Source organism: Podospora bellae-mahoneyi, assembly GCF_035222275.1.
Source record: "Podospora bellae-mahoneyi strain CBS 112042 chromosome 1 map unlocalized CBS112042p_1, whole genome shotgun sequence".
NCBI classification, from domain to species: Eukaryota; Fungi; Ascomycota; class Sordariomycetes; order Sordariales; family Podosporaceae; genus Podospora; species Podospora bellae-mahoneyi.
Genome location: NW_026946359.1, coordinates 3,091,439 through 3,113,786, shown reverse-complemented (window position 1 = coordinate 3,113,786; position 22,348 = coordinate 3,091,439). Strand labels below are relative to the sequence as shown.

The window sequence follows — 22,348 nt, the reverse complement described above, 5'->3', positions numbered from 1 at the left end:
GCGGCTTCAGCTTTGTAATCTCGAATCAGACAATTTGGTCGGCCCCAGTCGCCTGTTAGAGCCATTATCTCCCTCTCATGGGCATGGTTTGTATCCAACCTTCAGAACAACCAACCAGCTGTGAACAGCATTCAACATAACCCCCACTCCGAACACGACCTCTCTGCCGACCATCTGGCTCGAAACATGTCAACAGATGTCCGGGAATTCAAGCTGAAAATCAAAGCCACGTTCTCAAGATCTGATAAGCATTTCTGAGGGAAATAAGCGGTTGCAGGGCGGGCGGGTAATATAAGCCGTACAGGGAAGATGCTCAAGACTCTTTTTAGGAAGCACTCCACCAGCATCACGACATGCGAAGCCGGCCCGGAAGTCGGAGGTATGCTTGGCCATTCTTTTCGATATTCTGAAGTGGCCAAAACATCCAAATTGTCAGTCTTGGCCCGCCCGACCAAGGGTTGGTTGCAGATGTGGGATGTCCGAACTCCTGAGACCACCACGGACTCTGAGCGTCGGCTCCGGAGACCCTCAACCCCGCGGAGAAGTGCGTCAGTTGTGTCCAGAGACCTTGGATAATTCTCTGGCCCGCGGACTTGACAAGAGAGAATACACTTGTCACCAGATGTGAAGAAGCTTCTCCCGGGTGGGAACTTTTCATTATGGAATCGATTTTCTCTTTGGTCTCTCGGTGCTTGCTCACCGGAGCTAGCAAGTGTCAACGTGGGGGGAGTCAAACTTGACGCATTCTGCCGGCGAGCGAACCCTTGACCAACAAAACTATTCCGGGATCTCCGCACCACAACGTGCCATTTTTGCCTGTTTTATTTGACTGGCAGCTCGGCCTTTGGCGAGGCCAGCGTCCTCCACTGTGACTGCGTTATTTCCTTCGCCTACAGAAGTGGGTAGCGGACAACATGTAGGCGGCGTGGAGGCGGAGGAGGGTGACGAGGGGGAGGGTTGAAGGCGGCCCCCCCCTTTGATGTGGCCAGAGCTCAAATCGAGCCAGGGGGGAGCTCGACAAGATTCGGATACCCCACCTAGCTCAACAAGTCGCAAGCGGTGCCCCTCCACGAGCAGCCCTACCTTACCTTCATCCGCCAAAACACTGATGCTACATATTGTGCAACTGAATCTCAGGGCAGACATAATTGCATCTCGTCAACATGGAATGCCCTCTGCTTTATGCTTGCCCCTCTTTTGCAGCGTCCCGTCTAGTTGGTTGAGATAGGCGTGGCATGTGCCGTACCTCGCCGGCCTCAGAATTGGGAAAAGGGTGTGTATTACCGCGTTGGGGATTCTGGGTCACTGCCTTTGCAAGACGCAAGCTTCCAAAGCGCCGGGACCGGTTAGTGTTAGTGTATCTGAGAATCAAATCTTTTGTGGCCGGGAATCAGACCGACCCAACTCTGCTCATGGTCTTTCACACACCGCTCGCCGGGTATGCCTTGCCAGAGGGGGTGACTGTCCTGGGAGCGGCAACCGCGCAAAACTTCACTTTGCGATGCCCCGTTTCGGGGGTGTCCCGAGGCACGTAGATATTTCGTGTAGGCCTGCAAGCAGCTGACTGTTTCTGCCATCCGGACTCCTCGATTGTCATGACGATATGTCATGTTAGGGGTCCTAACACGGACCCAGTCCAAGCTCCCCCTTCAAGGCCCAGGGCAACCAAGTACGTAAAGGCCTGCGGGGACCCTGAGTAAGCTCCCCCCTCGTCAAGGTGCCCTGCGCTCTAGCTCCAGTCTGCGCATCACTCAACCCCCCTCTCCCCCAGGGCGGTAGAAATACCATTATCCCCGAAACTTGGTCGGACTCCGATTAGTTTTCCCATCCCTCCTCCTGTCAACAAAAAAACTTTCTGTCCTCTTTGCTGCCGGCTTCCCTGAAATCTCCTCAGCTCCGTTTCCCTGCCTTTTTGAACACAAGACCCTGCTGGACAGAACCAACCGACAAGATGGCCGCTGACCTGCACACTGCTGGGTAAGTCCGTCCCGGACCCCGCCATTGAATCATCGCTCTGCTTCCTGTGGAGCTCAGGACGACCAGGATAGCTTTGTTCGAGCCTTGCGCGCTCGCGATCTCGACGGTGACTGCATTCTGTGGTGGTTTGCCCCAAGACGGCGATGGCAGCATACGAGATTGGGCCAGTTTCTGGCGGAAACAGTCACAGGAGGGAGAGCGCATAGACATTATGCTAACGATCCGAACAGGGCCGTCGAGCTCAAGGAGAACACTGTCATCGTTGTCCTTGGCGCGTCCGGCGATCTCGCAAAGAAGAAGACTGTATGTGTCATAGAGAGAGGAAATTCTAGAGTGTGTGTCAGAGCCATTGAGCTAACTTTGTCATCACAGTATCCAGCCCTTTTCGGCCTCGTAAGTTAGCAAAGTCCTCTCCCGAGGGCCTCGAGATTAGATTACTAAACTTCGAACCCCCCCTCCCCGCGATAGTACCGGAACCAATTCCTGCCCAAGGACATCAAGATCGTCGGATATGCCCGGACAAAGATGGACCATGACGAATACATCCGCCGAATCAAGACATACATAAAAACTCCCACGAAGGATACGGAACAGCAGCTGGAGGAGTTCCTCAACATCTGTTCATATGTCTCTGGTCAATATGACCGTGACGAGTCCTTCCAACAGCTCAACCAGCACCTCGAGAAGCTCGAGTCCGACAAGAAGGAGGCCAACAGACTCTTCTACATGGCCCTGCCTCCCAGTGTTTTCACCATCGTGTCGCAACATTTGAAGAAGTGCTGCTACCCATCAAGGGGCGTTGCCCGTGTCATTGTGGGTTGACTCCTATTCAGCTAGCTCAACACCCTGCTAACCAACCTGACAACTAGGTCGAGAAGCCATTCGGTAAGGACCTTGCCAGCTCCCGGGAACTGCAAAAGTCTCTGGAGCCCGACTGGAAGGAGGAGGAGCTCTTCCGTATCGACCACTACTTGGGCAAAGAAATGGTCAAGAACATTCTCATCCTTCGATTCGGTAACTCGTTCCTCGGTGCCACCTGGAACAGGCACCACATCGACAATGTCCAGATCACCTTCAAGGAGCCATTCGGCACCGAAGGCCGCGGCGGTTATTTTGACGAGTTTGGCATCATCCGTGACGTTATGCAGAACCATCTTCTCCAGGTCCTTACACTCCTCGCCATGGAAAGACCCATCTCCTTTTCATCCGAGGATATCAGAGATGAGAAGGTGCGGGTACTCCGCGCCATCCCCGCCATCGAGCCCAAGAACGTCATCATTGGACAGTATGGCAAGTCGCTGGACGGCAGCAAGCCCTCGTACAAGGAGGATGACACAGTGCCCAAGGATTCGCGCTGCCCAACATTCTGCGCGCTCGTTGCCTACATCAAGAACGAGAGGTGGGATGGCGTACCGTTCATCATGAAGGCGGGCAAGGCGCTTAATGAGCAAAAGACCGAGATTCGTGTTCAGTTCAAGGATGTTACCTCGGGCATCTTCAAGGACATTCCACGCAACGAATTGGTTATGCGCATTCAACCGAACGAGAGTGTCTACATCAAGATGAACTCAAAGCTCCCCGGTCTGACCATGCAGACGGTCGTCACCGAGTTGGATCTTACCTACCGTAGACGCTTCTCGGATCTCAAGATCCCCGAGGCCTACGAGTCTCTTATCCTGGACTGCTTGAAGGGTGACCACTCCAACTTTGTTCGTGACGACGAGCTCGACGCCAGCTGGCGCATCTTTACTCCTCTCCTCCACTACCTGGACGATAACAAGGAGATCATCCCCATGGAATACCCATATGGTACGTTGAGACGATAGACAGCATGACTCAGTTCAGATACTAATTGGTGATGTTCAGGCTCGCGTGGCCCTGCCGTTCTCGACGACTTCACATCGTCGTACGGATACAAGTTCAGCGACGCTGCTGGGTACCAGTGGCCGACCACGTCGGCTCTGGGACCTGGAAACAAGTTGTGAGTAGCTTGTCACATACTGCATGGCGTTTTGTTTCTGGGGCGAGGTTTCTGCTACAGTACGGTTGAGCACCCGTTAAACTCTGGCTTTCAACACAGTTGAGCGCATCTCGAACTTGATGGCGACAATTTTTTAGCAAATGGGGGATATCAGTTATTAGAAACGACCGGTGTTTTTGTATGGGAAAGAAACGTCTCGGTTAGACTTTTCAGGGCAGGAAGCCGAGCCGGAATGGGCGGGAACAGGGACCACGACGAATGACACCAGAGGAACCGTCTTTCCCCCCCCCTTCATACGGGCTGGGCAAGGTTGTTTGTGTTCTTGATGATCAGGTATAGGTAGCCAGCCAACATTCGTGGGAAGAGAGGAATGGCTTAAATGACGAAGTCTGTGTTATTATTATGAAAATATTGTTCCGATTTGACTCTGATGCGTCAACCATTGATTTAAGAAGTGTATATATATAACCAGCAATACATAGTTCTCTATAGGTAGGTTAACTGACGTCGATTAAAAGCTGATTACGGATACATGTAAATATGTGGAAATTACCGACGGTTTACCTGAAAAATACCGGTGGCTTGAAAACATGCACATTTAGTGGGGGGTGAAAACAGTGGATGCCCTGGATCTTAGGCAAAAACAGCACCCAGCCGGCTCAGAGCGAACCAGCCTCAACCCCAGCTGCAACTCTCTTTGAACTGGAACATTGAAACTGCCCCATCACCACGAAACTCGGCACCCTACGACCGCGACTGCGCAACAGAAGCAGTTCGCACCTCAACGACGTCCAGGAGCACATTGTTCCGTCGATCTTTCCACGTCGATAACGACCCGGCTTCTGCGCGTCCGTTGCCCTGAGTACGCCTGTCGCATCGAGCATCCGATTCTTTTGGCGTTTTGGCTTTCGGCTGCCTTTTTGCTTTTGAGCAAGGGCGGTCCCTTATAGCGACGAGCAACGACCAAGTCCTTTTCTTTCTCCTTCCACCTTTTCTCGGTGGAGCCGACCGATTGACGATTTTTCCACGACCATACGAAGATTTACCCCCCTCCGTGTCGCAGGACGAATCCCCCAGCCGATACATGAATTTTCGCCCTACTGCCGGACCGTTTTTCTTCTTTTAGTCGGCTGTTGTTGGCGCATGCGCTCCGCGACCGTGTGCGGCGAACCTTTGATGATACGAACGACCGACACGAACAACAACGAGCGAGCGGCCGACAGTTGCCGAGTGTGTGCGCGCGGTCACTGCTATTGAAAACTGAAATTGGAGTGACTGGCACCTGCCATTTTACCCCATGGTGACGGCTTCCTAGGTGACCGACTACCCGCTGGCCTACCGGACCTACGCGTTCAACGTCGCGTGTTGCCTGTTAGGATTACTTTACAGGCAGTCGGATTCGGCAGACGTCATTGCGAAAGTCTCACACTGTTTACTGGCCCTTTTCGAGGATATTTGAGCAGTTTGGACGACGGGTGTGTTGACGGCAGCCGCCGACAGCAGTGCGGGAGAGAGCCACTCCAGCAAAAGATGGCGGGCGCGTTCAGGATGGAAAACGGTACACAGAATGGCGTGCGCAGCAATCACGACAGAGAGGGGTGGACGAACGGCGTGAATGGGGACAATATCAAGCAGGAGCACCGTTCGGAAAAGGGCAAGGGGGTTGCTGGCGATTCGGGGATGGAGGCTGGGTATGCTGGCAATGGGCCACAGGTGAAGCTGGAGGAACTACCGGACGAGCTCCAGCACATCACGGCCGAGATAATACCGCTCAACATGCTGCTTTCACGGCTGGCGCAATACTCGCACGGGGCCCTTCAAGACCAGATCTTACGGCTTGAGTCGATGCCATTACCGCAGAACCTGTCCAATGGAAACGGCAACTACCACCCCACCACACAGGAGGATACTTCGCCGGAAAGTTTGGAGAAGAAGAGGATGCTTCTCAATTTCATACAGGATCTGCACACACGATGGGTTAAAGCTCTGGTTCTGACGGAATGGAGTAAAAAGGCGGACCAGGTTGGGAAGCTCATCGACATCAGGACTCATCTGGCGAGCAAGCTCGAGTTGTTTAGCGTGACGATCTGGGAAATGATCAAGACGAAGCAGGATATGTTGTGGGCCAAGATTCCGAGTCCAGATCTCAAGACTGCGCTTGAAGTTCTTGCCCGCCCGAAAATCCATTGGATGCCTGACGTAAGTATTATTATATTGAGATGAAGCGTATTCTGGCGATGTTAACATGACCTTGCTGCAGTTTGACTATCTGCCACTTCCGGAAATCACACCCGAGGAATCGGATGCCTGGATTGAGGAGGTCAACACCCTCTTGAGCGCCAGACTCAGCCTTGAAGAATTTGAAAGGATACCAGCGCCATTTGCCGATTACAAAATCGACTCTGGTGTCGCCACGTTCTCTATCCCGGGTGAATTCGAGGTTGACTTGACGATTGGGGACGATGACTTTGAGAAGCAGTTCTGGTTCATTGATTTGAGAATGACTTATCAACCAACACCACCGCCACTCTCGGAGCAAGCCCGGTTGGCTGCCGAAACGAAAATAAACAACGCCTTGGGGACCGATGGGTTGCTGGGCGCTTACAACTACCTTCACGACCTTACCTTGACCGCCAAAATCGGGGAGTTCACCCGTCAGGCTTGGCAATTGCGAGCGGGCAGGTGGGTTGACTGCTTGCAAGTCGAGCGGCTGAATCGTGCTGTGGCCGTCCACTACTGGGCCAACCGTCCTCATTCCAAGGGCAACAAGAGTTGGATTATTCTCGGGGTGAACAGCAGTAAAGGCGAGGATGGAAGGCCAGATCCGAAACACCCGAGTTACATCACCCTTCGCTGGTTCCGTGACGGTGTCGAGGTCAAGGACTTTGACATTAGCTTTGACGTGGACAATATCAGCATGGATAGTCTCTTGGAGGCTGTCATCTCGAGGCATATTGAGCACATGCTGTCGTCCATGTACAACAAGCTTGCGAGCAAGCCCCGGTTTACTCACAAGCAGGGGAGGCTTACGCTGTGCGGGTCCAGGAAGACACCCGGGGACTTCACGCTTAGGATGCAGGTCCTCGATGACAAGGATGTTACCGTGGGCATGGATCTTTACACAGGGGCGTTTACCCTGCAGGCTCAGTCACCGATGGCGGCGGACGTACAGAGGAGGCTGAACACGTTTGCGAACCCGGCCGAGGAGGGTGCGAATCTGTTGGAGCTGTTGCGCTGCCACTATGCGACCACTGCCTTGATGAGCAGGGCTAAGAGTATTCGGTGGATGGTGTCGAGAGGGTCGCCGCTCAGTATGGACGAGATGAAATCTATTGTCTACTCTGGTCCTCCGTCGACGAGGGAACCGTTCCAGACGGTGTGGATGAAGAAGGTGGGCTGGAACCCGCAATGGTTCATTTTTATGAGCATGAGCCTTGGCGGGGACCAGTGGTGGTTGGTTGAAATGTGAGTTTTTTTCTGGCCGTTCGTCTCTGACAGTGCGAGCGTTATACTAACGTGATCAAAGTCCTAACCCCCAACAACAACAACGGCCAGGCGCAACCGGGACCCGGGTCAAGATGTACACCAAGATGCCCATGGCCACCGAGCAGCTCCGCCTTTCGGATCAGTTTTTTGAGAACCTTACCCTTTATGCGACCGGCATGATTGCGCAAATCACCGATCTCCGTGAGCTCCATAGTAAGCGCATGGCTCACACCACTCGCGAGGCTGTCAACTACAGTCTTCCTGCGCAGATCAAGATGCCGACGGTGTATGTCCGGTTGTCAGACATGCTAGGCCCCAAGGGTGGTGGTCGTGGGCTGTGCTGGGCGCAGGAGTACATCCCTATCGTCTTCAAGGGTGTCCAGGCGGATAGCCCGATGAAGATAATCGCCGAGGCGAAACTCACAGTGACGAACCGGAAAAGGTTTCAGTTTTTGAAGGGGAATGTCGACCATGACGTCAACTATAACCCGAATATCGGGCAGTTTTCGTTGAGGCTGAGAGGGGAGATGGGGGCGACGGTCATAACGCTGCTTACGTCCCGGATCCAGGCGCTGGATAAACTGATTGAGCTTGTTGAGGCGATTGGGAGGGCTGGGAAGGCGGTGGTTCACCAGAGTGTGACGCTGAGGGAGGTGGTGTTTACTTATACTGATAGCGTCCCGACGGAAAGTCCTGAACAGCAAGCACCGAACAATACCCGACAAGAACAACATCGACCGTGGAGAGTCCGCCTCGACCTGACAAAAGAACGGGGGGTGAAGGTTGATCTCGAAAGGGGCAATCCCCACTACCCGGTTATTGACTACATTAGGGAAATGGCCAACTCGCCTGACTTTGAGAATCTACCGTCGTGGCTGGTGCTGAGTCTACCGCTCTATCGGGCGCTGGAGAAGTTGGGTGGTGTGGAGCAACCGGGGGTGGTGGTCACGGTGCTGCACAGGGGGCTGAACTGGGTGACGATTCGGTGGGTGGTGCAAGGGAGGAAGGTGAACGTGGAGGTGAAGCCGAGGAGGAGGCAGGGGACGTTGATGTGGAGTTTGTCGAGGGTGGTTGATTCCCCGGATTCTTCTTCTTCTTCCAAACCCCCTCCACCTGAACAAAATGACGAGTTTCAGAAGGTGCTGGTGGAGAAGGTTTGGAACGAAAAGGGGAACGGGTGGAAGGGGTTGACGACGGGGGCGGCGGCGAGCTTGGAGGGGGGGGTGGAGGAGATTGTTGGGTTGGTGGATGAGGTTGTTAGGGGTGTTGCTGTTGGGGGACCTCAGCAACAGCTGCCGCACCATCAGGGCGCTCCTCCGCAACCGACACCGCAGCAGCAGTTCCAGCAGGCGCAGGCGGCGAGGTTTCAGCAGCAGATGCAGCAGAGGCAGCAGCAGCAGATGCAGCCGGCGGCGAATATGACTGGTGGTCCTCCTCCTGCGCAACCGGTGATTCCACAGGCGAATATGATGAACCGGGGAGCGTCGGGGCAGGGTCAGCAAGGGAGGCAAGGGGGAAATAATCAGCAGGGTGGTTATGGGAGTAGTATGGCCAATGCGCTCGTGTTGGATTAGATGTTGGCACGCGGGGGGGGGGGTTGGGATGGGGTTAGGACTTGAAATAACTAGCATCAGCGATAAGTAGCAAAAAAGCGAATACGTTGCTGTTAAGGGGGTTTGGGGGTGGAGGGCATAGCAAAAAAGCGGAGATGAATAAACCGCAGGAACAAACATCTTTTTATGCTTTTGAGAGTGGTGGCATGTTTTGGTTTTGTGTTTATAAAGACTTTTTTTTTTTTTTTGACACCCCCGAAGAAAGTTTTGGAGGGAAGGTATATGCATTCATTGCAAACGGGTGGCATGACATGGCATCGCCGTTGTGGGTGATCAAGAGAGAAGATGAATAAAGGAGATTCATAACATGAGTTTGGTCATTGGCGAGGGTTGATGTTGTTTGATGATGTTTGGTAAAATTAGACCATGATACCAAAGCGGAGTTTTTATGGGAGATTTTATTTTATACATGCCTGTGGGATGGGTGTGGTTGTTATGTGATGATGAGCGATGTGAGATTTATCGGTGTTTGTGTGGTTGTGAGTGTGATGATGAGGGCGAAAGAAGAGTATTTTTTTTTCTCGACGCTCGTCTGTCTCTTGGTATTTTTTTCCCCATGATTGAAATATAGTTCTGGGAGGTATTTTGCTTGAGCTGTGATGGGTATTGACACATGTGTAATATAAGTGATCTTCACCTTTTGCTCCTTTTTCTCTTTGTTTTTGGGAGAATCTTTACGGAGGCCCCTGTTTATCTAACCAATGCCCCCTCACTCTTCCCCCTCAACCATCAATATAGGATTTAATTATATTTCAAAGGATAGTTATTAAGTGTTAAAGTATATGTGATAAGCCTTAAAAGATAGTTAAGAGGCTTTGAAATATAGTTAAGAGGCTTTGAAAGATTATTAAGAGGCTTTAGAAGATAGTTAAGAGGTTTTACAAGATAGTTAAGAGGCTGTACAAGGTAATCCAAAGACCTTTGAATTATCTTTTAAGGCCTTTTACTATATTATAAGAAGGTAAGAAAATCGGTAGATAGGAAGGGGGGCGCTGGTAAAGATAAACAGGGGGCACCGTAATGGTTCCCTCGTGTTTTTCTCCCATCTTGACACAACCAACCTCCTTGTTCATATCAAGACACCTTCCCAACAACCACCCCAAGAGCAAAAGAAATTAACAAAATCTATATATATTTATCCCATAACCTATCAATACACATTCCCATTTTTCCAAACCCCCCCTTATCTATCTCCCACGCGCCTCGCTCGCTCCCCACCTAATTTTCCACCCTCCTCTTTTTAAACCCACCACCACCCACCCACTCACTCACTCACTCCTCCCTCTCCATCTCAGACTCCGCACGCTTCCTCCTTATAATCGCCAGCCTCCTATCATGCCCCCTCAACGCCGTAAACTCCGATTTATCAACCCTAACCATCGACCTCACCGGCGCCGCAAACCTCCACAACCCCGTATCCCCCACCGTAATTGACTTTGTCTCCACCGCCCTAGGCGCATCCTGCCAGTGAAAGCTCCCCCTAATCTGCCTAGCAATATCCAGCGCCGCCCTAATAGACGGCAGCACCCCCGGCACCTGATATGACCCCCCCGCGACAGCAACCCGTCCCCTAAACGCCGCCAGCAACTCCTCATGCGCAGCCTTCATCCGCTCTCGGTGACCGACAAGCTGCTGAGGGATGCAATCCTTACAGAGCTTCGTGCTGACAACAGCAGTGTCATTCGTCGCTCTCGAAAAGCCGAGGTGTCTCGCCACAGCTTTCTTCGCGTATCTAATGGCAGTTTGCTCGTCGGGGATTTCATGCGGGGGGAGGTGGTCCCAGTAGTGGCCCCCCATCATGACGGTAAGTTTCGTTCCCCTGATCGTGTCCTTGCCTCGGTTGATGTACTGCCCCGGCCGGTGGGGGTTCGGAACCCATTCCCTGTCCGAGTCGAACATCACCCCCAGGATGAAATGTCTGTTTTCTTGAAATGGGACAGATTGCGGGATGAGATATCCAAAGCCCTTGTGTGGGTGGTTGAGGCCTGGTTCTGGATACCACAGGTTCACCACCCGGATGGTCGTCGCGGTTGATTTCTCCAACGAGGGGAGGGTGCCAGGGGAGCAGATATCCGCGAGTGTTTTGGCGTAGAGCGTCGAGATGACCTTTTCGTACGTGATCGGGGTCGACTGTTTGGACGTCCTGATAGCGACACGGTCCGCCTTGGCGGCATATGTCATGGACGTAACCCGATGGCCCAACCTGATCGTGACATTTCCCCGCTTCTTCAAAAACTCCACCAGCGCGTCTGTCAGCTCGTTGAGGCCAGAAGGGAACCAATGCGCCGAAGTGGTGAGATGGTCCTCGGCCAGTTCCCTGCATGCATCTCTCCGTATCCAGTTCAGCAGCTCGGCATCTGGGGTATCCAGCCAGGTGTACGCTGGAGGTAACCGGGGGTATCCCCCGTCCTTGAGGACATCCCAAAACGGCGTCCTCTGCACGCTCAGCTTCCAGACGTCACCACCATAGATGCCGTGCATGACCGCCGAAAGGACATTCTCGACCAAGTCGGGGCGTCCAAACATTTTCGTAAAGTGTTCCCCCACCGAGAGTTCGTTCTTCGAGTGAGCATCCTGTGTAGGAGGCTTGAGAGTGCTGGTAAAAAGTTGCCGTAACCTCGTCTTCCCAAAGCTCCAGAGCGACGGAAACAACCCCTCGAAAAGCGGTTCCTTTCTCAAAGTCTGCCAAACTTCCAGCAGGGTCATGGACTTGTTCGGGAGCTGAACCAAATGGTCAGGGTAGTAAATATACTTTCCCATAACCTCCGTCTCAGGCGCGTTCTGGAGCTGCTCAGATAACCCCAGTTGGGTAACCTACAAACACACTCACTCCATCATCAGTTTCCCATCCCATCCCCACCCAAACAACTTCCACGCAAAGATATTCTTACGCACCAGGAGATAAAACGCCAAATCATCGTACCGATACAACGGCCCCTTCGAATGCTGCGGGTTGACCATCCTCGCCCCCCTCTGAAACCACACACTCCCCTTCTCCCCAGTCAGCCCCTTCACCTTGACCTCCTCCGAATCGATCCACCCACCAAGCCGGTTGCTCGCCTCGTATATCGTGATCTTCATCTGCGGATGCCACCACGCCAACCAAAACGCAGTCGCCAGACCCGTCAGCCCGCCTCCCAGAACCGCAACTGACGCGGGCGGCCTGTCGAATATGGTCGGCAACCCATCGACGTCATCATGGTTCGATTGCCTCCAGACCGAGGTGGTAGACAAAAGGCGGCTGTATCTCGGTGGCGATGATGAGCGGAGTGAGCTTGAGAGATGAGAGGATGTGATCAAGCGTTGGCTTCGCGCCAAGCAGCGCTGGCTAGTGGCGAGCATGATGATGAGTTACTCGACGACTGCATCTCACATACCAGGCGTCCTGACGAAGCAAGCTTTCAAGAGAGATATCGGCGGGCGTGGTCGGCAATGGTGGAAATGCTCAAAGTGAACATCAAATCACCATTCGGATACGTGAGAGGAAGGTGGCGTGTGGGTTACCGGATTAAAAAAAAATGGAGCTCTCCGTCATTTTGGGACATCAAATTGAAATTTCGGTATTCACTGGAATTAAGCAAATCACGCGATAAGAAACCATGTTTTGCCCGCTTCACAATCCTATCATTATGTTTCATCCTGTATAAACCGCTCTTCTACGGATTCCAAACATGCTGCCGTTAAACGCCGGTGTGGTTTCCTATAATACAAGTACAATACGAACAGGTTTCCCCCCCACCCACACATTCCCAGGGGTATTCCTCCGTTCTTGCCCGTCTGCCATACCCCGTATTCCTCCCCTTCCTCCTCTCTCCCAAACTCTTAGACTACCACCTCTGGAGAAGCAGCATCGTCTGGATGCTCTGACCCGGGAAGCACGAGGTCCTCCGGCCGGTTCTCCTCCACAAACTTGCGATTGCTGACATGTTCTTTTGACCCGTCCGCCGTCCAGACCTTGTCCTGGAAAGTCCCCCGCTGTCCTTCCTCGTGCAGGAAGGGGCAGTTCCGGTTGGTGCAGGGGTGGAATTTGCAGGCTGTCTTGACGTGCGTAAACTTGCAATTTGGAATCTTGCACTCGCCGCCGTTGCGACACGCGGGGAAGGCTGGGTGGCGGAAGGTGCAATGGGGGTTGGAGCAGTTGGGGAAGAATTTGCAGTCTTGTTCGCTCTGGTGTGCCATCTTGCTGGCTGGCGAGGGATGCCGACCAGTGCACTTCCAGTTCTTGCACGCTACCCCAAAGCTGCAAGTATCCGTGACGTCCACCGTGGTGTTGGGAGGTGCTGCCGGAGACTGATGGGCGAACTTGCAATCCTTATTGCCGCACCGCAGGTTGTAACGGCATACTGTCTCTTCGGGGTTGGGAGCCTCACGCTTGGCCCCGCCCATCTCAACGTCTTCGCCTTGCTGTGCTGTCTCGTCCTGGGCCCCTTCCGAGGATTGCTGCTGCTGCTGTTGTTGATGATGGTGTGTGTTGTGGCCGTTGAAGTGGCCGCCGCCACGGCGGAACTGGTTCCCTCGGTTGTTGCGGTCGAAATGCTTGCCACGCCCATTGCCATTCTGCTGTTGCTGCAACATGAGCTGATTCTGCATTTGCTGGAGCATGCGGTTTTGCTGTTCCATTATCGCGTACAGGTCGGGTGGCACAAAGCTACCAGCGCCGTTCATGGGATTCATTCCGTTCATCGGTCCCATAGGTCCGGGGGGCCCAGGCATGCCGTTCATGTTGGCTAACCCGGCGGCGATATTGGTGGCGCGAGCGTTTGTCGTCCTTGGCTGTCTCCCAACTCCCATCCTCGGTCCGTGTGGGGGGCCTCTCCCAATCCGCTCACTTCCGGACTGACCGCGCACACGATGGAGAACATCCTGTCCTGATCGATCAAGCGCACGGTTGATGTGGCCCACCATACGCTTCTCACGGCCGCCGCGGAGGGGAGCGCCAGCGCGCATTGCTTTTGGTCCGGTAGGTCTGTCTCTTTTGTTAGCAGCTGTCGCCAAACCATTTCTAGAGCTGGTTAGAGGGACAATAACATACGCATTGATGGCAGGCGCATCTGTATCCATGTTGAGATCAAAAGTTCCCTCCATTGTGTCATCCCCGGCTGTGTCCATTTCGTTGTTTCCAGTGGCAGGCTGCGCAGACTGGGCGCCTAGTTGGCTGTTGAGAGCGGCGACCTGCTCGAATAACCACCTTGAAAACTCGGGCACGCTCTGGTCCTCGGGACCCAAGCCTAGTAGATCGCCGGAGATCTCGCTGGCAACCTCGGCTTCTGACTTGCCGTTGGCGAGCATGAGAACGAAATACTCGGCCATGGAAGCGCCCTCGTTGCCGGGACCGGCCCATCCAAGTTCAGCAATCTTTGTCTGGATGGCCATGTTAAGGGCATCCGCCAAAGGCGTGCCGATCGCGACTTCGATAGACATGGTCGCGTGGTGTTGCTGTTAGGCTAGCAGAGGAGGAATTCGGTGATGAAGGACCGATGGTTCGGGCTGTCGCAAAGAACGACAAGAGTTGCCCTGGCGGGGGTGTTCGGTTGTTGCGAAGAGATGAAATCGCTTGTTGTTGTTGGTTCGGCCCCAAGTCGAGGGTGGGCTCTGTGGATATAGAAGCGGCGAAGTCCTTTGAAAGACAGCGGAGCTTCGAGACGCGACCGCTCGGTGCGCGGGCTGACTGATACGGGGCAGAACCTTCGAGGCTTGCGAAGGAGGGGATTTATTCGGCTGATGAATAAGAGGGTCCGAAGGAAGTTGAATCGCAGGAAGAAGCGTTCGGTTGTGGTTGGGGATGTGGTGGAAAGTTTTACGAATATCATTCAACTGTGTGAGCCGAACCTTGCGCGACCAGGCTGAATGAGTTCTCCAAGTTGTGTGGCTGGTGAGTGTTTTGCGCAGTGGCGGCTTCACGTGACTTGGGCTAGTGAGGGAGAATAAGAAGGGCACGGACCATGGCGTCATTGAAAGAAAGTGGGAGCAAGTGCCAGTTCACTCGTAGTGCTTATTCAGCAGTGAGCTTATCTTATCGTTTCTGCATCGCTACGAGCTCTACCTCCTGTCAGTTACACACTGTCTTCCCAGCCACCACCACCTGCTTGAAATAGAACGGGGCTGGAACAACTTCCGTCAACTGCCTGCGCATAAACTGTGCCCCTATAGCTGTCAGGGTTCGGTTGTAAGCAAGTGATCAAGTAGGCTATGGGAGCTATCTCGGCCGGCAGAGAAGAGCTCCCTCCGGCAGTGATCATCGTCATCAGGATCCCCGCAGGTCTCGGTTGGGACCCGCATCTGTACATAAGGCAATCAGGGTACAGCAAACAAACATTCTACATGCCATCTGCTTCTTCCTCTTCCTGAAGTTATCTCGACTTTGGGAAAACACATGCAAGCTGCTTAACGTGGCTTCGGCTGAGACTTGGCCTTCGGCACTTACACGGCCTATTGCCCAACAAGAGAGCAGCTACCTGGTTTAGACGTAACGTTGCGCCCCCTCACAGCAGCTTCAAAGATTTGGATCAACACAACTCTTCATCATCTGGACTCTTAACAACCAGGTAGCATCGACGCCACAAGATTCCGCTGAGACCTGAAGCAACACCAACTGGCACACCTGGGTCGGTCTTGTGGTGCCCTGCACCGTGCCATCATCCCGTGCTACCAAGTCTTGATTGGATGCGGGAGCTCCATCCGGGCGCGGGCTGTGTGGCAGAATACCCGTTCGCGGTACACCGATTGAATGCATGAACTGGAAGACCAGCCCTTGAATGCCCATTTCTGATTTATATAAACATCATCCAAAGCCTGCTGCTCCCTCTGTTCTCCAGCCTTGGCCTGCCCTGCCCTGTCCCTGCTTTCACCCGCCTGCCCTTGGTTTGCCTTGGGGTTGAAAACACCACAGGCAGCTTCAAGGTCACCTTCTCTGCTTTTCCCCCCCAAATATTCCCGACCTCTGCGGTATTCCCACCTCAAATACAACCCAGCATGTTTTCTCGTTTGCCGTCGCTCGTGACGGCTCTGTGCTTTCTATACCCCCTCTTCCTCAACCCTGTAGCAGCTGTATGGCCTGCCCCTCAAAAATTCACCAAAGGAGATGGCGTCCAGTTTCTGAATCAGAACATTGAAGTCACATACAACGGTGCATTTGTACGCTGGTCTTCCTCTTCCATTCCTTCCTCTGAGCCACAGCCCCATGAATACCCTGCACACTGCTCGGATGACGTGAATGATGATGGCCAAGAGGAGGAAGTATTAACTGAAAACCTCGCCTTCCAACAGATCCCCTACACTTACGGCTACACGCCCTCCGGCTTCACCAGCAAGGAAATAGTCCAAGCCGGCGTCTCCAGAGCCCTCACCGGGATATTCAACAGCAAGTTTGTCCCCTGGATCCTCCACAAGCCAAACACGAAGTACGAACCCGACCTCGACAAATTAGAATGGCTCCAAACTCTCGAAATCATCCAGACAGCCTCGGACGAGCGCTCCGCCTTCAAGCCACTAGCAGGCGAAGTCGACGAGTCCTACAACCTGACCCTAAGCACATCCGGCCACGCCAAACTCACAGCCGTCTCCTCAATCGGCATCCTCCGCGGCCTGGAAACCTTTTCCCAGCTCTTCTACCAGCACTCGTCAGGCACATTCTGGTACACCCCCTACGCCCCCGTCTCAATAACCGACTCCCCCAAGTTCCCCCACCGGGGCATCCTCCTCGACACGGCCCGCCATTTTTTCCCAGTGGAGGACATCCTCAGGACAATCGACGCCATGGCCTGGAGTAAACTCAACCGCCTCCACATCCACGTCACAGACTCCCAATCCTGGCCTCTTGTCATCCCATCAATGCCAGAACTTTCCGAGAAAGGCGCACACCACCCCAGCGAGACTTACTCCCCTTCCGACGTGGAATCAATCCAGAAATACGGCGCCGTCCGCGGGGTGGAGGTCTATTTCGAGATTGACATGCCGGGGCATATTGGTTCCGTCTCGCTGTCGCATCCGGAGCTGATTGTCGCGTATAATGAGCAGCCGTATCACTGGTGGTGCGCCCAGCCGCCGTGCGGGGCGTTCAAGCTCAACAACACGGCTGTTGACGAGTTTTTGGGGAGGTTGTTTGATGATCTTTTGCCCAGGGTGGAGAGGTACGCGGCTTACTTTCACACGGGGGGGGATGAGTTGAATAGGAATGATTCTATGCTTGATGAGGGGATTAGGTCGAACAGTTCGGAGGTTTTGCAGCCGTTACTGCAAAAGTTTATTGATAAGCAGCATGAGAGGGTTAGGGAAAAGGGGCTGACGCCGGTGGTGTGGGAGGAGATTCCTTTGGAGTGGAATGTTACACTTGGAGAAGGGACGGTGGTGCAGAGCTGGCTTGGGGCGGGGGCGGTGAAGGAGTTGGTTGGGATGGGGCATAGGGTTATTGATAGTAATTATAATTTTTGGGTGAGTTTTTCTTTCTTTTTGATTAGGGAGAGAAAAAAAAAAAGGGGGGGGGGCGTAAAGGCTGACATGATGATGTAGTATCTCGACTGTGGAAGGGGGCAGTGGATCACCTGGGAGAATGGGCTGCCTTTCAAGACGGGGTATCCATTTAATGACTGGTGTGGACCGACAAAGTCTTGGGGGCTGATTTACTCTCATGATCCTACTGCCAACCTTACTGAGGAGGAGGCGAAGCTTGTGCTTGGGGGGGAGGTGGCGGTTTGGAGTGAGACGATTGATCCGATGAATCTGGATGGTATTGTCTGGCCTAGGGCGAGCGTGGCAGGGGAGGTGCTTTGGTCCGGGAGGGTTGATGATAATACCGGGCAGAACAGGAGCCAGATTGAGGCTTTTCCTAGACTTACTGAGTTTAGGGAGAGATTGGTCAGGAGGGGGGTGAGGGCGAGTCCGATTTCGCAGGAGTTTTGCGTGCAGGGTGAGCCGTGGGAGTGTGAGTTTGCTATGTGAGGCTGAGGTGAGGTGTGTCTGTTAGGGGGTTTCGAGTTTAGTGCGGTTGGAGTTATGTTTGGTGCTGTGGTGGTGGTGGTGGTGGTGGTGGTGGTGTTAGTCGGGACAGATCCGTATAAGTCGGGATTGTTCCGCAAGTTCCATCTCGGCCATATGGGATGATCTTGGCCGGGAAGTAGTGTATATACTTTACTATTGCGAGTATTGTTATGTAAATGGGAACCGTGCTGTCAAGGTGTCAAGAAGTAACGACTGCGCGGAACGGAAGTCGAGGGGCGTCCTTGCGTCTTTCGAGGGTGTTAGTTGTTACTGGCGTGGAATAAAGGTCCAAGATAAGATCCCTTCAGACTTCTCTGCGTAGTACAACTCAACCTTCCAAGACGGACTACGGTTCAGCTTGCAGGCTCAACCCCGAGGGATCGTCTGTTTGTTTGCCCAGCTGGATAGCTGCAGCTAGTTTACAAGTATAAAATCATCATCTGACGCCAATTTTGGTCCTCCCAAGAGCATGTGTCTGTTGGTCTTTACCTGATGCAGAGCCACAGCTGTGATTGGATTTGGAGTGCTCAGCCGTATATTGGCTGCGGGGGAAATGCAGGACAGGCCGAGGAAGGGTATAAGGTACTTTCATGTGAATTTCTTGAGAAAGCTTCTCCAAATTTGGTGAGCTTTGTTGGCTATGGGAATGTCAGAGTGACACTGAGAATCGGGATGTTTGAGTGCCCCTGAGTTTGGCAGGAGATAGCTCAGAAACAAGGCGGAGTTTGCAAATGTAATTAGACAATTCCGTTATAGCGAAGTCTCCCTTATGAAATCCAATCTTGAACACTCGGCCGAGTGAGGTTGATTGCAGTGACGGCAGTTTTGCAAGAAGTCACTTACATGCGGCCAACAACGGCCCCTAATAGGGTTAGCCTTTGCCGGAATCAGTGGGTTTTTTTGGGGTAGATAGTGGCAAGGTTAGCGCTGTTTGGCAGTTTGCGGGGGTGGAACCCATCTTGACATCAGCACCTTGTTACGACCGAACAGAAGAACATTTTGGAAATCTTCAACAACCACAAGAACCGACAGTTCGCTCGTGTTATGCACAACTGGTCTCACCGTTACACTATATACAGTGTACATGGACCACACCGCCCCAATCGCGCACCGGATCCGAGCCACGCGATTTCTCGTGCCATCTTCCACCTCCTGGGTTGCTCCCGAGAGCTCGTCTCCCGTGAGCTTAACTGCCGTAGGTTGTATTCCGCCCGTACCACTCACGTCTGCCACAAAGATCCAGACGACGAAGTGTATGTTTCGATATGCACTTTCGACAGGAAAAAAACCGCGCCACTTGATGCATCGCGCACGATCCGCAACGTCCCAAGATGCAATTGCAACCCCACAACTGGCCGTTTCCCCCGCCTTTTAGCAGGTCTTGTCAAGAGAAAGGAGCCTCGGCCCTGTCTGCCTTGGGATTAGTCCCCCGAACACCCCCCCAACAGATGACGTGCGGGTTGGCCCCGACCCGCCTGCCAGGAACGGGTCTTTTTGCTCTGTCTCGAGAAAGGCGGAAAACACGGGATCGGAGAGCTTTTTGGAACTTCTCTTCAGCTAGCTGAGGCTTGGGATATGGCTTCTTTGTTTGGACTCAAAAATGAAGAGAGGTCAGGATACGGGCCACACGTGCGCAAAGGTCGATGCTGTGCCGCCATGGCAATGCTGGCCGCAGAAAGCAGAGAGAGAGGTCTGCTGGTCGGCTTGATTCCGACCCTTTCTGTGCGCTGACGCCAGGATGCTACTGTAGGCATTGCTTGGGGTGGAGCTAGGTGTGTCACAGACAATGAATGCCAACTGAACTTGGCTCTTCCCAACTTCTTCTGAACCCCTCAGAGGCTCGCCTACGTACGGATTTCGGAACAACGGATGGAAATTATGCCCGCCCCCCGCGCCTGCTTCCCTGGGGAGGTAGGATTTTTGCTGTCTGTTGGAAAATCAGATGGAATAAAGAGCAAGGGAGCTGCACTTCTCCTGGTGTCCCACACTACTTGCTTACACTCTTGTCTCTGCCGTCATTGTCATATATTACCACATACACGCTCGTACCGGACGCATATCATACGGCCAGCATACGGTTGTACCCTCTAGGGACCGTGTTGAATCTGCTGCTTTGGTTGCTCAACAGCTGTTGACCCCTGCGGCGATAACCTGGCTTTATATACGGCGGCAGCCGAGTCCAACCGGTGAGCCGTTCTTGGTCGCGGGCGGCTGTTTGTTTTTACTTCCCTCTACTCGTCTTCTCTGTGAGGACGCAGATACTGAGGGGAGTTATCTGCTCTACCCGCTAGTTCGGGGTATCGTTTCTTCGTTGGCTTCTGTGCTTTCTTCAACACCAAGATGGGACTCGTTGAAACAGCTATCGAGCATGTCTCGGTTAAATCAGTGTTGATCCTCGGACCAGCACTGCTTCTGGCACATCTGGCTTGGTGGCTAGTTTTGAGGCCTGCATGGCAGGAAATCAAGCTTGCCCGGATGACTGGCGCAAGGCCACCAAGGATCCCCTCCAGGTTGCCGTTCAGTAAGATGTCTCCTCGGTCCCAGGTCCTGTGTATGTCATGTCTAACCAACACAGGTATCGATTTTATTTACCGCAGCGTCAAGGCTTCAATGCACTACCAGAACCTCCCCATGTGGAAATCCCTCTTTGTACAAGCCAACTCATCAACCGTCGAGAACCGTATTGCTGGCCGCCGCGTGGTCATGACCTGCGACCCCGAGAACATCAAAGCTATCCTGGCAACCCAGTTCGGTGATTATGGCAAGGGCGAGCCCTTCCACAGGGAGTGGAAGGCCTTTTTGGGCGACAGCATTTTCACTACCGATGGAGATTTGTGGCATGGCAGCCGACAGTTGATCAGACCTCAGTTCATCAAAGACCGTGTCAGCGACCTGCACGTGTTTGAGAAGCACATGCAGACTCTCTTCCGGGCTATTGCGAACGGAGGAGCTCTCAATGGCGAGGGTCAGCATGTGGATCTTGAGGCTGGCAATGGGAAGCCAGTAGATATCAGCGATTTGTTCTTCCGGTTTACACTTGACTCGGCGACAGATTTCCTGTTGGGCAAGGATGTCAAGTCTCTCAGGTATGCTTTAACAGATTAAGCCTTTCCATTTGGACAGGGGGCTGATATATGATGGAAATGTAGCAACCCCCGCCAAGAATTCGCCGAAGCCTTCGCCGAAGTCCAAAGAGTTCAGTCCATCATTAGCCGTGCTGGACCCCTCAACGTCTTCGTCCCCCGTGGCTCCTTCCGCAAGGGCATGAAAATCATCAACGCCTTCATCAACCAGTACATCGAGCAGACCCTCCGTCTTGACCCTAACGACCTCGCCAGCAAGTCTGACGCCGGTTATACCTTCCTGCATGCCCTGGCTGGGTTCACCCGTGATCGTCAAGTTCTCAGGGACCAACTTATTGCTGTCCTGTTGGCCGGAAGGGACACCACCGCTTGCACCTTGTCCTGGACCATCTACGAACTCGCTCGGCACCCTGAAGCTCTCAAGAAGTTGAGAGAGGAAATCTTGCGTGTGGTTGGTCCTACTCGTGCGCCTACTTATGAGGATCTCAAGGGGATGAAGTACCTTCAGAATGTCATGAACGAGACACTGAGGTTGTATCCTGTTGTGCCCTTCAAGTTAGTAACCCCCCCCGCTCCCCCTATTCTATACCTGAACATTATATTGACAATTCGTGCTCAGTGTCCGTCTCGCGCTCAAAGATACCACCCTCCCCCGTGGAGGCGGTCCCGATGGCTCCCTTCCAGTCAAGGTCCTTAAGGATACACCCATCGCCTACTCCACTCTCGTCATGCAACGCCGTGAAGACCTCTATCCCCCCGTATCCGCCAACTTCGCCCCAGTCGATGTCTTCAGCCCAGATCGATGGACCGTGTGGCAACCCAAGCCATGGCAGTACATCCCCTTCAACGGCGGTCCGAGAATCTGCATCGGGCAGCAGTTTGCGCTGACCGAGATGGCATACGTGTTGACCAGGTTGTTTCAAAAGTACGAGAGGCTGGACAACTACATGGGTGAGATTGATGGTGGCAACCCGTGCCTGAGGGCCGAGATTGTGCTGCAACCGGGTGATGGTGTAAAGGTTGGGTTCTGGGAGGCCAAGAAGGCTTGATATCAGGTATGGGGATCGGGGTTTTGATTTTGGGTTATGGTATATATCAGACTGTCTCACTTAGCGGCATGCTTTCTTCCTCTACAGGGCTTTTGTATGAATATGATTTATGAGATTTTACTCATCTATGATGTGTCTTTCCATCTCATCCCATCCATGCCATCTCCTCCCATCTCGACTGTT

At 53.3% G+C, this 22,348-nt stretch overlaps 8 protein-coding genes across 8 annotated transcripts; 5 read left to right on the top strand and 3 right to left on the bottom strand.

Moving 5' to 3' along the window:
* Positions 1-309: 309 nt before the first annotated feature.
* QC761_109587 (uncharacterized protein) lies at positions 310-576 on the top strand (the record flags this gene model as incomplete). Its single annotated transcript, XM_062874246.1, has 2 exons — positions 310-379; positions 437-576. The coding sequence occupies 2 exons, from the start codon at positions 310-312 to the stop codon at positions 574-576; spliced, it is 210 nt and encodes a 69-aa protein (XP_062737363.1).
* Positions 577-777: 201 nt separating this feature from the next.
* Positions 778-1,146, bottom strand: QC761_109583 (uncharacterized protein; the record flags this gene model as incomplete). The annotated part of the gene is made up of 1 exon (XM_062874245.1): positions 778-1,146. The coding sequence occupies one exon, from the start codon at positions 1,144-1,146 to the stop codon at positions 778-780; it is 369 nt and encodes a 122-aa protein (XP_062737362.1).
* Positions 1,147-1,557: 411 nt separating this feature from the next.
* ZWF1 (Glucose-6-phosphate 1-dehydrogenase) lies at positions 1,558-4,343 on the top strand. The gene is made up of 6 exons (XM_062874244.1): positions 1,558-1,977; positions 2,208-2,280; positions 2,350-2,370; positions 2,446-2,790; positions 2,847-3,786; positions 3,844-4,343. The coding sequence occupies exons 1-6, from the start codon at positions 1,952-1,954 to the stop codon at positions 3,960-3,962; spliced, it is 1,524 nt and encodes a 507-aa protein (XP_062737361.1). The 5' UTR covers positions 1,558-1,951; the 3' UTR covers positions 3,963-4,343.
* Positions 4,344-4,642: 299 nt separating this feature from the next.
* On the top strand, positions 4,643-9,553 carry RGR1 (mediator complex subunit). Its single transcript, XM_062874243.1, has 3 exons — positions 4,643-6,157; positions 6,219-7,423; positions 7,485-9,553. The coding sequence occupies exons 1-3, from the start codon at positions 5,489-5,491 to the stop codon at positions 9,016-9,018; spliced, it is 3,408 nt and encodes a 1,135-aa protein (XP_062737360.1). The 5' UTR covers positions 4,643-5,488; the 3' UTR covers positions 9,019-9,553.
* A 769-nt stretch (positions 9,554-10,322) lies between these two features.
* Positions 10,323-12,399, bottom strand: HEM14 (oxygen-dependent protoporphyrinogen oxidase; the record flags this gene model as incomplete). Its single annotated transcript, XM_062874242.1, has 2 exons — positions 10,323-11,871; positions 11,953-12,399. The coding sequence occupies 2 exons, from the start codon at positions 12,397-12,399 to the stop codon at positions 10,330-10,332; spliced, it is 1,989 nt and encodes a 662-aa protein (XP_062737359.1). The 3' UTR covers positions 10,323-10,329.
* A 480-nt stretch (positions 12,400-12,879) lies between these two features.
* Positions 12,880-18,366, bottom strand: QC761_109540 (uncharacterized protein; the record flags this gene model as incomplete). Its single annotated transcript, XM_062874241.1, has 2 exons — positions 14,090-18,366; positions 12,880-14,023 (listed from the first exon to the last, which is right to left on the bottom strand). The coding sequence occupies exons 1-2, from the start codon at positions 14,476-14,478 to the stop codon at positions 12,880-12,882; spliced, it is 1,533 nt and encodes a 510-aa protein (XP_062737358.1). The 5' UTR covers positions 14,479-18,366.
* Positions 15,189-18,480, top strand: NAG1_1 (Glucosamine-6-phosphate isomerase (Glucosamine-6-phosphate deaminase) (GNPDA) (GlcN6P deaminase)). The gene is made up of 3 exons (XM_062874240.1): positions 15,189-15,523; positions 15,607-17,487; positions 17,566-18,480. The coding sequence occupies exons 2-3, from the start codon at positions 16,030-16,032 to the stop codon at positions 17,992-17,994; spliced, it is 1,887 nt and encodes a 628-aa protein (XP_062737357.1). The 5' UTR covers positions 15,189-15,523; positions 15,607-16,029; the 3' UTR covers positions 17,995-18,480.
* A 466-nt stretch (positions 18,481-18,946) lies between these two features.
* Positions 18,947-22,316, top strand: QC761_109520 (uncharacterized protein). The gene is made up of 4 exons (XM_062874239.1): positions 18,947-20,554; positions 20,609-21,119; positions 21,183-21,671; positions 21,736-22,316. The coding sequence occupies exons 1-4, from the start codon at positions 20,374-20,376 to the stop codon at positions 22,163-22,165; spliced, it is 1,611 nt and encodes a 536-aa protein (XP_062737356.1). The 5' UTR covers positions 18,947-20,373; the 3' UTR covers positions 22,166-22,316.
* The last annotated feature ends 32 nt before the right edge of the window (positions 22,317-22,348 follow it).

Excerpts from the sequence above, each read along its gene's own strand:
- ZWF1 (XM_062874244.1), top strand. The coding sequence starts at position 1,952 with ATGGCCGCTGACCTGCACACTGCTGG. Across the intron at positions 2,281-2,349 it reads ATCTCGCAAAGAAGAAGACT|TATCCAGCCCTTTTCGGCCT; the intron begins GTATGTGTCATA and ends TTGTCATCACAG. Across the intron at positions 3,787-3,843 it reads CCCCATGGAATACCCATATG|GCTCGCGTGGCCCTGCCGTT; the intron begins GTACGTTGAGAC and ends GGTGATGTTCAG.
- RGR1 (XM_062874243.1), top strand. The coding sequence starts at position 5,489 with ATGGCGGGCGCGTTCAGGATGGAAAACGGTACACAGAATGGCGTGCGC. Across the intron at positions 6,158-6,218 it reads AAATCCATTGGATGCCTGAC|TTTGACTATCTGCCACTTCC; the intron begins GTAAGTATTATT and ends ACCTTGCTGCAG. Across the intron at positions 7,424-7,484 it reads CAGTGGTGGTTGGTTGAAAT|TCCTAACCCCCAACAACAAC; the intron begins GTGAGTTTTTTT and ends ACGTGATCAAAG.
- NAG1_1 (XM_062874240.1), top strand. The coding sequence starts at position 16,030 with ATGTTTTCTCGTTTGCCGTCGCTCGTGACGGCTCTGTGCTTTCTATAC. Across the intron at positions 17,488-17,565 it reads ATAGTAATTATAATTTTTGG|TATCTCGACTGTGGAAGGGG; the intron begins GTGAGTTTTTCT and ends ATGATGATGTAG.
- QC761_109520 (XM_062874239.1), top strand. The coding sequence starts at position 20,374 with ATGGGACTCGTTGAAACAGCTATCGAGCATGTCTCGGTTAAATCAGTG. Across the intron at positions 21,120-21,182 it reads AAGGATGTCAAGTCTCTCAG|CAACCCCCGCCAAGAATTCG; the intron begins GTATGCTTTAAC and ends ATGGAAATGTAG. Across the intron at positions 21,672-21,735 it reads TATCCTGTTGTGCCCTTCAA|TGTCCGTCTCGCGCTCAAAG; the intron begins GTTAGTAACCCC and ends ATTCGTGCTCAG.